At 35.4% G+C, this 12,449-nt stretch overlaps 1 protein-coding gene across 4 annotated transcripts in view; it reads right to left on the reverse strand.

Moving 5' to 3' along the window:
- Positions 1-12,449, reverse strand: part of Slc38a9 (solute carrier family 38 member 9) — a 111,389-nt gene that overhangs the window by 19,880 nt on the left and 79,060 nt on the right. For all 4 annotated transcript variants that reach the window (XR_006854386.2, XM_046456283.2, XM_058583124.1 and 1 more), the window contains one exon: positions 8,732-8,838. Coding sequence is in view for 3 of the 4 variants with exons in the window: in XM_046456283.2 (XP_046312239.1) it covers positions 8,732-8,838 (107 nt within the window). In the remaining variant the exon portion in view is untranslated. The remainder of the gene's footprint in view (positions 1-8,731; positions 8,839-12,449) is intronic.

A 12,449-nucleotide genomic window follows, 5' to 3' on the forward strand; every position in this document is an offset into this window, starting at 1 on the left:
ACTGAGCCACAGCCCCGGCCCAATATATCATGTTAATACTAACACTACACTGTGAAATCTTGAGGAAAGGGACAGTGTCTGTTTCACCATTATATATCCTCAATACCCAGGACAGTACCTGGCACATAGGAAGAATTCAGTAAATATAGATAAAAAGCAGTAAACACATAGACTTCATTTGTTAATTGCTTCTAGTTGCTAGGCAGGGGCTGAGCATATTTCATATGTTATCTCATTTAATCCTCATACCAACCTTATAATGTAGATAAATTTCTTCATTTTATTGAGGAGTAAATTAAGTCTAGCAAAGTCAAAAACGCATTCATGACTATAATATTAGTAGTTGGTATGAATATATATATATATATTCAAATATGTATTAAAAGTCAACGTTCCAATCAAGGTCTTTCTGGTTCCATGCAATTAGCTACTACAAAAGAGAGTTTATCAGTCTTATGCATTTATGTCACAGTTAATAAATGACAATAATGAAAAAAAATGAAAGAAGCAACATGCTATGAAGTACGGAGAACAAAGAAATGCAAGAGAATAGCAAAATCAGGAAAGTTCTATTTCACAGTATTCAACATACATTCAGTAGAACTGAGTGAGGAGTAGCATATCTGGTTTGTTTTGTTTTGTTTTTGTTTGGTACTGGGGATTGAACCCAGGGGCATTTAACCACTGAGCCATATCCCCAGTCCTTTTCTGTATTTTATTAAGAGACAGGGTTTCACTGAGGTGCTTAGGGCCTCACTAAGTTGTTGAGGCTGCTCTGAACTCACGATTCTTTTTCCTCAGCCTCCTGAGCTGCTGAGATCACAGGTGTGCACCACTGCACCTGGATCATATCTGTTTTTATCTGAAAATACTTCAATGAATAGAAATGAAGCTTTTATTATAAAAGCATATGAGGTTTAGTGTGATCCTAGGTTTATGATTAGCATGCATATATGTGAGACTTGCTATTCTTTGGCTCAAACCCAAGCCACTGGCTCAAACCCAAGCCATTAGTGTACTAGACCTAAAGATATGGCCTCTTGAAAGCCCACTTACTGGAAAAGGGCAGAAAAATGTTATATTTTATAAAATGAGGCTCTGAGTGAAAAAAAAACAACACTTAAAAAAGAGACACTCATGACAATATGAACTAGTTATATGTCAGGAAGCCTACGTCATTACAGTAATCCAATTTGCTTCATGAGTAAGAAATGGCTAATGGTAGGGAACTAAAGACTGGTAGAATATCAATTTAAAATGAGGAGTAGGTATACCACAGGCCAGAATAAGTCTGGGAGCACATTCTATTCATCAAACCTAGTTTACCATTTGTTCCATACACTGTTCATAGTGAAAATACTATCTAGAAGAACATTTACTAGAGAATAACAGAAACTGACCACACAGACCTACCCCAAACGTTCACATAAAATCTTTTTCTGGTGTATAGTCAAGTAAACTACAGACTCACATGAAAAAGGAAAATGAGATACAAAGCATTTCAAATTGTTTCAAATAAAGTAAACAGGGAGGGCTGGGGATGCACTTCAGTTGTAGAAAGCTTGCCCAGCATCTGTGAGGCTCTGGGTTCAATCCCCAGCAGAGCAAAACAAAAAAGAAAAACGAAAAGTGAAAACCCCACAAAAAACATAACAGGGTTTTATAAGTAAAGACAGACAAATCCAAACAACAACAAAAGCACTATATAGCTGGGCACAGTGATACACATCTATAATTACAGTTATATGGGAGCCTGGGGTAGGAGGATTGCAAGTTCAAGGTCATCTGGGGAACTTAGTGAGACTCTGTCTCAAAATAAAAAATAAAAAGAACTGGGATTTGTTTTCAGTGATAGAGCACCCCTGAGTTCAGCCCACAGTACCCCTCCCCACAACACATAGAACACTATGCAGGTTATGTAGGTTCTGACTCAAACAACAAAGAAATATCAAGACGTTAATCTACATATCCAGGAAGGCTATAAGGATTACATATTCTGATGATAAGGAATTGGATGATCTTCTTCAAACCCCTATTTGTTTTTTTTTTTTTTTTTTGGTAACATACACCTTAGTAAGGAATAGGAATAATAACCTGTTTAGTTATACATATATAAAAAGTTAGGTTTAGTTACAAAACAAAACAAAACAAAACAACCCAGAAAATTAAGTTGAATTGGAAAACTGGAAAATTCAGATTATTACAACTGTTTAGGGGCTTTATTTATTTATTTCCTCACACTGTCTTTAGATCCAAGTCCAACTATAGTTATAAAGAAGAGAAGGGAGGAGACTTTTTTATTCTTTTGTCTTCCACTATACTTTCAAACCTTTGTTTACTGAGCTTGGGATGACCAACTCAATATCAACACTGTGAGTTCAGAGTCCTTGACAAGCTTCACATTTTCTGACTTTAATTCCAAGAAAATATCATATCCCAATATTAAGTGGATTTCTTTTCTTTTTTTTTTTTTTTCGTGGTGCTGGGGTTTAAACCCAGGGCCTTGTGCATGCAGGGCAAGCACTCTACCAACTGATCTGTATCCCCAGCCCTTAATTGGATTTCTATAAGTCAAATTAGTGAAAACTGTTGAAAGGTATAATCATTAATTAAATGACAAAAGTTCTTCTCAGTATTATAATATCTACTTAGCTTGATTTATGTCAACACTTATGATAATCAAAAGGAGATTGTAATTATTTGCATATACTCAGTATTTAGAATATTGTTGGCACAGAGTGGTTCATAAATGTTAGTTTTATCATTAGTACTCATAATTATAATTATTAATATTTTTAGACTTTAACACAAAGTACAACTGTTTTTTTGAAAGTCACACCATTATCTAGTTTTAATTAAGTAAGAACACATCATCCATTTAAATATTTACTTTTAAGGCTCCGTTTTGAAAACATTTCCCATAAGTGACAAAAACTGAAGTTAAATTTTATTGCTAACCTATTATACTAATTCTACGAAGCCCATTCCACAAACTCATTGTAAAAAATAACTCATTTTATGGTACTGAAGTTTCTACCTTTTTGTGTGTGTGTGCTGGGTGGGGATCAAATCCAGGGCCTCACTCATGCTAAACTAGACTACACCCCACAGCTTCTTGAATGTTCTAAGAAGAAGGCAAAAATCCCTCCCTTCCTCAACGCTCACAAGACCATGAAATAAAACACCCTTCCCTCTATCCAGTCCTGAGCTTTCCATGCTGGTTTATTTGTTTTCCAGATATACTTTTGTGATTTCTAGAAAACAATTGTACTTGAGAATTCTGGAGAACAAACAATCAAGCACAGACTGGCCTCATTTTGTATGGTAGTGCAAGACTAAAAATTACTGTGTAACCCAAAGCTATGCAAAGCAATCACAATAATCAAAGGGGAAAAACTATGATTATTCTGTGATCTTTAACAATTTTTGTTAAAACCTTAAAATTTCTCTGTTTATTACAAATGTATAAGAAAATAAAAAATAATAAAATGAGTATTTATTTATTATCATAATTTAAAATATCAGAGGGGCTGGGGTTGTGGCTCAGTAGCAAAATGCTTGCCTAGTATGTGCGAGGCACTGGGTTCGATCTTCAGCACCACATAAAAATAATAAATGAATAAAATAAATGTATTGTGTCCGACTACAACAAAAAAAATTTTTTTTTAAATAAAATAAAATATCAGAAACAGCTGGGCACCTATAGTCCCAGCTACTTGAGAGGCTGAGGTAGGACAAGTGCCAGCAACTTGAGAGGCTGAGGTAGGACAAGTGCTTGAGACCAGGAGTTCAAGGCTAGCCAGGGCAACATAGTAAGATCTCATCTCAAAATACAGAAATAAAGGTTGGAATTGTGGCTCAGTGGTAGATGCTTACCTAGCATGTATGAGGCACTGGGTTCAATTCTCAGCACCACAAAAAATGAATAAAATAAAGGTCCACTGACAACTAAAAAATATTTTAAAAAATAAAAAAAATTTAAAGAAATAAAACATAAATACAATAAAACATCAGAAACACTGAGCATTAGGATGTTCAATTTCTTTGTAAAAACCTAGCAAGAGTAATTTGAACCATGCTTGCTTCTTTTCATTGCATAATTTACAATATATAGCCAGCATCTTTTCCATTCCTTGGTGAACTTTCATAGTTCTTTATTCTAACTTTGCATCACTCCTAACATTTCATTCTTTGTGCTTTCAATATTGTGAAATATATCTGAGAATTCTTTTCATGCAAAGTCTTCTGACTATATTACTTCCTATAGAAGTATATATTATATACTTCCTATATATTACTTCACAATCGCCTAATGAATAGGTTCCCTTTCCCCTAAGCTCCTCTGGCTGCATATCTAGTCTGTCAAATGGTAGAAGCATCAACATGTCCCCAATCAGCTATTTCTTTTATAGCTCATTTATGTTCAATTTAAATTTCATTTTGAGCATTACCACATATTGTTTCTCTATTGCATTTTTACCTTTGATTGCCAATTCTTTAGTTCAATTATCAACTTTAAAAAATCATGTGGGTCAATGACAGAGAAGTAGGCAACACAACCACTCAATTTGCACACTGTACAGAAAGTAAATAGTATGCACAGGGATCAGTCGCTGACAGATTTTGAAAGAAGTGTTGTGACTGGTCACTAATTAAGGATGTGCACCTGTTATTTACATGTGATTTGTGAACTGAGGGCTTCCAGCTATTATTTTATTAGGCATGCACTCATAGTTCAGATCCTGTGGTACACTGAAATTAGAATCATGTTCTTGGGGGGGAAACTGATGAATTTAAACCACAGTTAACTGAACTTTTTAATTGTAGGAACCATGCAATATGAGAACTGCCTACAATATAACCCATTATTTTGATATTCTTTTCTATAAGACACTAATTATGAGTGTGACAAAAATATGAATGATTTAAGATTAAAACACGAGACTTCAATGAAATTGTGTTCTTCTTTCCTAGATTCCCAGATATGTGAAGTTGTTTTCTGTTATCAGGGAGACTTTGATAGTAAAATTTGAGAAGCTCAGCCCTATGGATAGAATGATCCCATACATGAGAATCCCACTTCACAGAATGGGCTTCTGGGGTACTTGGTCTATGTAGGCATAAGAAAATAGGCTGTAAATATCAGGAGAAAAAGGGTAAAAGGGATAAAGAAACCAGCCCCTACTATATGTAGACATGCTTCAATTTTATAACAGTTATACTCTTATTACAACCCTGACTGGCAGATATTGTTAATGATAAAAATACGTATAAGTTGAATTTGAGGCAAGGTCACCACATTAAGAAGTATGAAAAAATCTTAGGCTGGAGCTGAGGCTCAGCGTTGGAGTGCTTGCCTTTGAATATGTGAGGCACTGGGTTCGATCCTCAGCACCACATAAAAATAAGTAAATAAAATAAAGGTATGTGTCCATCTACAACAAAATATTAAAAAAAAAATAAGCATGAGGGGCTGGGATTGTGGCTCAGCAGTAGAGTGCCCACCTAGCTCGTGCAAGGCACTGAGTTCAATCCTCATCACCACATTAAAAAATAAATAAATAAAATAAAGGTAATAAAGATATTGTGTCCAACTACAACTAAGGAAAAAAATCAAAAAAGAAAAAGTATTAAAAATCTATGTTAACTCAACTCTAACTCCATTTACAAATAACATTCAGATATATGGGTAGTAAGAACAAAGGTAGAAGAGATGGACTTTTATGCTTGCCCTAATTTGAGAGCTAATTTTCCTCAATTTAGGAAGTTTTTTGTCTTCATAATGATTCTGCCAAACATTAACACTTACTCGAAGCCTTCTCAGAATCCCCAGGCTTAGGAAACTCTTCCTCAATATTTCACTAACAACTGTATAGCCCTCTACTAGATTTTCATCATCTTTTTTGCTTATATGGTTATAAGAAGTCAAATGGAGAGCAATAATTGCAGACAAGGCAATAGGGAACTGATTATGATTAACTTTTACTTGCATTGGGTTTAGTTTGCTCTTCTTTTTCCAGTATCTTTTTTTTTTTTTTTTCCTGGTGCTGGGGACTGAACCCAGCTCCTCATTTTTATGTAGGTGTTTACAACTATACATTTCCTGCTAAGCACAGCTTTAGCTCTAATTCTGTAAGTTTTGGTATATTAATTTTTCATTTTCATTTGTCTCAAAATATTTTCTATTATATTTCTTCCTTGACCCATTGATTATTTAGGAGTATTTGTACATAATTGTTAGCTGCACAAATGTCTTTGTTATTAATTTATAATTTTACTCCATTATAGCTGGAAAACATACTTTGCATATTTTTAGTCTTTTTAAATTTATTGAAACTTGCTTTTTGACCTACCATACAGTCTATCTTGGTCAATGTTCCTGTGTATTTGAAAAGAATGTGAATTCTGCTATTGAGAGAAGACATACATGTCAGTTAGTCAAATAAGTTGGTGGTATTTTTCATACCCTTACTTATTTTTGTCTATTTGTTCTACGAATTATAGAGGGAGATGTGATAAAATCTCCAGTTGTAATTGTGGATTTGCCTATTTCTTATTGCAGTTTGTCAACTGATAAACTTCATTTGTTTTGAAGCTCTATAAGTGCATACACATTTAAAACTACTAGGTCTTCTTGGTATATTGATCCTTAAAGATCATTATGTGATGCTCCTCTTTATCTCTGGTAATACTTTTTTTTAAAATTTTTATTGTTGTTGTTCAAAACATTACATAGTTCTTGACAAATCATATTTCACTCTTTGATTCAAGTGGGTTATGAACTCCCATTTTTACCCCGTATACAGATTTCAGCATCACATCGGTTACACATCCACTGTTTTACATATTGCTATACTAGTGTCTGTTGTATTCTGCTGCCTTTCCTATCCTCTACTATCTCCCATACCCTCCCCTCCCATCTTCTCTCTCTACCCCATCTACTGTAATTCGTTTCTCCCCCTTGTTTTTTTTTCCCCTTTCCCCTCACTTCCTCTTGTATGTAATTTCGTATAACCATGAGGGTCTCCTTCCATTTCCATGCAATTTCCCTTCTCTTTCCTTTTCCCTCCCACCTCTCACCCCTGTTTAATGTTAATCTTCTTCTCATGCTCTTCCTCCCAACTCTGTTCTTAGTTACTCTCCTTATATCAAAGAAAACAGTTGGCATTTGTTTTTTAGGGATTGGCTAGCTTCACTTAGCATAATCTGTTCTAATGCCATCCATTTCCCTGCAAATTCTATGATTTTGTCATTTTTTAATGCAGAGTAATACTCCATTGTGTATAACTGCCACTTTTTTTTTTTTAATCCATTCGTCTATTGAAGGGCGTCTAGGTTGGTTCCACAGTCTTGCTATTGTGAATTGTGCTGCTATGAACATCAATGTAGCAGTGTCCCTGTAGCATGCTCTTTTTAGGTCTTTAGGGAATAGACCGAGAAGGGGAATAGCTGGGTCAAATGGTGGTTCCATTCCCAGCTTTCCAAGAAATCTCCATACTGCTTTCCAAATTGGCTGCACCAATTTGCAGTCCCACCAGCAATGAACAAGTGTACCCTTTTCCCCACATCCTCGCCAGCACTTGTTGTTTGACTTCATAATGGCTGCCAATCTTACTGGAGTGAGATGGTATCTTAGGGTGGTTTTGATTTGCATTTCTCTGACTGCTAGAGATGGTGAGCATTTTTTCATGTACTTATTGATTGATTGTATGTCCTCCTCTGAGAAGTGTCTGTTCAGGTCCTTGGCCCTCTGGTAATATTTTTTGTCTGATATTAATACAGCTGCTCCATTTTTCTTGTGTTTAGTACTTGAATGGCATGTCCTTATATTTAAACTAAGTTTTTGTAGACCACATGGTTAGACTTTGTTTTACAACAAATCTGGCAATTTCTATCTTTTTAATTGCAGTGTTTGGACCATTTATCTTTAATGTAATTATCAATGCACTGGGTTTAAATCTACTAACTTGCCTTTTGTTTTCTTTGTCCCATCTATTTTTCATTCCTTTTTCTCTATCTTCTTTTGGATCATTTGGGTACTTTTTTTTGGGGGGGGGCAGGCACACTGGGGATTGCACCCAGGGGTTCTTTATCACTAAGCCACATTTCAGCCCCTCTTAAAATTTTTTATTTAGAGACAGGGTGTCACAAAGTTGCTTAGGGGTTCGATAAGTGGCTGAAGCTGGCTTTGAGCTTGTAATCCTCCTGCCTCAGCCTCCTGAGTCACTGGGATTATAGGCGTATGCCACCATGTCTGGCCGTTTGGGTACTTTTTACAATTTTATCACCATCATTGGCTTATTAACTACATTTTCTTATTTATTTATTTATTTAACTTCATTTTCTTATTTATTTATTTTTAGTGATTGTTCCATGATAGGGGCTGGCACACAATGGCACACAGGCCAAATCTGACTCACTGTTTTTGTAAATAAGGTTTTATTGAAACATGTAACCACCATACATTTGTTTATCTATTGTCTATGGATGCTTTCATGCCATAACAGCAGATTTGGATAACTATAAAAAAACTATATAACCTGCAAAACCTAAAATATTTACCATCTGAACATGTACAGAATAAGTTTGCTGATCACTGCTCTAAAACTTGAAAATTAAGATCTTGAAACAAATTGCATAATTGTACTCCAAATACAAAGTGTCTCAAACACTGACTTAGAAAGTCTATCCTCAGGAGATATCAAAGTCAGTTCCTCAGATAATTACTCACATTGTTTTCCTGGTTCTTGTTATTTTTCAAGAGTGTGATAATACAATTATGAATAAAGAAAGCAAGAGTAAGCACTCCAGTCAGCTGTGGGAACTGATATCTTATCTCTAGGAGAAAAAGAGACAGAAACAAAAAAGTTAAAACTGACAAGAAGAAAATGAGTATCAGTAGTCAATAAAAATCAGTTGTCTCTGTTTTGTCCAGGGAATAAGAATATTAAAATGTCTTTACAATGTTCCCAAGGTCAGTATTATACTCAAGCAAAGGAAGGAAAAGAATCAAGAAATGTCTATTCTGGGGCTAGGTTGTGGCTCAGCGGTAAAGCACTCGCCTAGCACGTGCAAGGCCCTGGGTTCGATCCTCAGCACCACGTAAATAAAATAAAGATACTGTGTCCAACTACAACTAAAAAATAAATATTAAAAATAAATAAAATAAAATAAACTTAAAATAAAAAGAAATATCTATTCTGTATAGGTACTTTATATCAATTATTCCTGATTGAAGTCACATGACTATTATATAGCTGAGCAGAATTCAAATTCAGGGTCTGACTCTAAAATCCTCTATTTTTCTAAGATCTGAATTTGCCAGAAAATTACTTCTAGAAAAGGATGGAGAATAAAAATGATCATTTAATATTTTTTGATGATGTCTAAAAAGCAATACTTAAGCTGGACAAGGTGGTGCATTCTTGTAATCCCAGTGATTTGGGAGTCTGAGACAGGAAGATAGCAAGTTTGAGGTAAGCTTCAGCAAAATAAAAACTAAAAACTTAAAAAAAAAGGGACTAGGAATGTGGCTCCATGGAAGAGTACCCCAGGGTTCAATGACTAGTACTGGAGTTGCATTGGGAGGATTGCTTAAGTTTTAGAAATAAATGTCTGCTTAGAGGGGACTGATTAGACTATGATAGAGTTGTATAGTGGTATACAATATTTAAAAATTATGTTGTTGAGGAAGATTTTTTTGTGGATTTATTTTTATTTTAAAAAATACATGTGTGAGGCTGGGGTTGTAGCTCAGTGGTAGAGTGCTTGCTTAGCATGTGTGAGGCACCGGGTTCCATTAGCACCACATAAAAATAAGTAAATAAAATACAGGCATAAAATACAATAACATTAAGGGGCTGGGGTTGTGGCTCAGTGTAAGAGTGCTTGCCTAGCATGTGTGAGGCACTGGGTTCAATTCTAGCACCATATATAAATAAATGAATAAAATAAAGATCTATCAACAGCTAAAAAAAATTTAAAAAAATTAAAAAAATACAAGAATGTACAGATGTATGGGCAAAGGAAGGATAAGAACCAAGAAATGTCTATTCTGTATAGGTATTCTGTTTTTGTAAATAAGGTTTTAAAACTTTGCTGTGACAGCTGTGGGTATACTACTCAGATCTCTTTTTGAGTGAGAATCGGAAACAAGAAATACAGTTAGCTGATGGCCTAAAGCTGCATGCCCTCATGGATCTGCTGCCCTGATCACGCACCAGTCATATTTTACTGGGCCTCGCTGAGCCAACAACTGAGCACAGCAGAGTACTAGGGCCTGACCACTTTTGCCTAATCCTGGATTTCTACACTGGTAATCTTTAACCAGAGGTTCACATTTGGGTTGTCTAAGACTTTCTGAATCTATTTCTGCTCAGTCCATCTCCTTTCCTTCTCTCCTTTCATAGAGCTCTGAGTCACACTGTGGTCCTACTAGTCACCTATGTCTCCTGCTCCCCTCCCCCAATCCCTTTATCTTTCATTAAGGGCTACCACAATAAATTTCTTATACTTCTCACTCCATATCTGTGTTTGCTCGTAAGAGAACCTGAACTGACAAGAGTTCGTATTGGAAGTGATGTGATAAAGAGGGCAGTAAGAAGGGATTTGGGTCTTGGGTCAATTATTCAACTTTCAGTTATCATCCATGCTGACCTCATGCTATCTTCCAAGGTTCTCAGAGTGTTTTCACTATCATTATTTTGAGGGATACTGTGTTAATTTAGAGAGTGGATAAATGAGGCTATAGTACTTCTGACCTTTTCCTTCTTTTTGGTATTATTGGACTGCAGCAGTTCTATTATGAGTTCTGTTTATGGGCAGGGAATTACAGGACTGACTATCTTTAAGTCTCCTGAAGACAGAAGCCCATCTTCCAAGTAAGGAGGAAGGACAGTCTTATAGCTGGCCTCCAAAGTTATTTTTAGTTTTAAAAGAGAAGGCTTTTTGTGCTGGGACGTTGGCTCAGTGGTAGAGAGCTTGCCTAGCATGCGTGAGGCACTGGGTTTGATTCTCAGCACCACATACAAATAAATAAAATAAAAAATTTCATCAACAACTAATAAAAATATTTTTTTAAAAAAGAAGGCTTTTCATGATTGAGCTTTTGCCTTTTAGCGCTTCCTTTTTCCCTATTACTTCCTCAGCAAATATTCTTTCACTAGCCATTCAAATCCTCATAATTTCCTAAATAAGTCATGTTATTTCAGGCCTTAACTGTTGCTTGAACATGTTGTTCCCATGACCTGGCATATTCCTGTCCCCCAGTTCTTCTCTTAGAGAACTCCTGTTGGCTGGCCCTTTAAAAAATTCCCTTTTGAACCCTTTTCTGACCCCTAACTTATTTATAAGCAATTCTTCTATCCTGTTATATCTACTGTGCATATCTTTGTATTATGATTGTTAATTCACAACAATTAATTGATCTTAATGCTCAGCTGTAATCTCATGGAGGGCAGTGGATCCTCTCTATTATTACAGTTTGTCAAGTATTAGGGGTACTCATTTATTCTTAAGAACTGAAGGACTCTCAGCCATGAGAAATGTCCAAATTCTATTTTAAACTGCTTTTAGAATGATTTTGATTTTTGCTAAGATTTATCAGTTTTCAATAAACTCTTTTTCAATTTGGCTGACCTTGTCTTTCAGAGCAGCCAGCCTCTATGACTTCTAAGTCATCTTGTGAAGTATTTGTTAGTTGGTCCTTTGCCACCTTTTCTAATTAATTCAGATGATATCACTTCTATGTTTCTAACTTGTCAAATTACAGTGGTAAATATCCAGCTTTTTGCAATTAACTAAACAAATCACTTTTCAAATAAATTTCTTGAAAACCTGAGATTCTCTTAAGTATACATTTCACTCAAATGAAGTATACAATTAAATAGTTTTTAATGTGTTGACTGAGTTGTGCAATCATAACCATAGCACTTCCTTTCTATTGTACGGATATACAAATAATAGTCCATTGTATGGATATACCACACTTTATTCATTCATCATTGAAGGACATGGGATCATTTCCACTTTTGGCTATTATGAAAAATGCTGCTATGAACATCCATGTACAAATTTTTGTGTAGAAAACATGCCTCTTTAAAGAAAACAACATTTACATTATAATAAATTAAACTAGTAGGTTCTTCAACAAAGTGGTTTTAAAGAAGCCCCAAACATCTGATCTTTACAAACTGTTTATTTTATCCCTTTGGAAAAGCATATCAAGAGAGAATGTAAGCAGGGGTTGGGGATGTCGTAGCTCAGTGACAGAATGCTTGCCTAGGATGCGCAAGGCCCTGGGTTTGATTTCAAACTCTGTGGGGGCGGGGTGGTGGTAAGTGGGAGGGAGAATTAATATGGGTGCATGCAGATAGGGAAAAGATAATTGCCATATGCAGAATGTATAAAGAACTTGTATAGATTAATAAGAAAACCCCAGACAACTAAAT

This window comes from Marmota monax, unplaced genomic scaffold, assembly GCF_021218885.2.
Source record: "Marmota monax isolate L192 unplaced genomic scaffold, Marmota_monax_Labrador192_F-V1.1 WCK01_AAM20220418_F8-fsc00037, whole genome shotgun sequence".
Taxonomy (NCBI): domain Eukaryota; kingdom Metazoa; phylum Chordata; class Mammalia; order Rodentia; family Sciuridae; genus Marmota; species Marmota monax.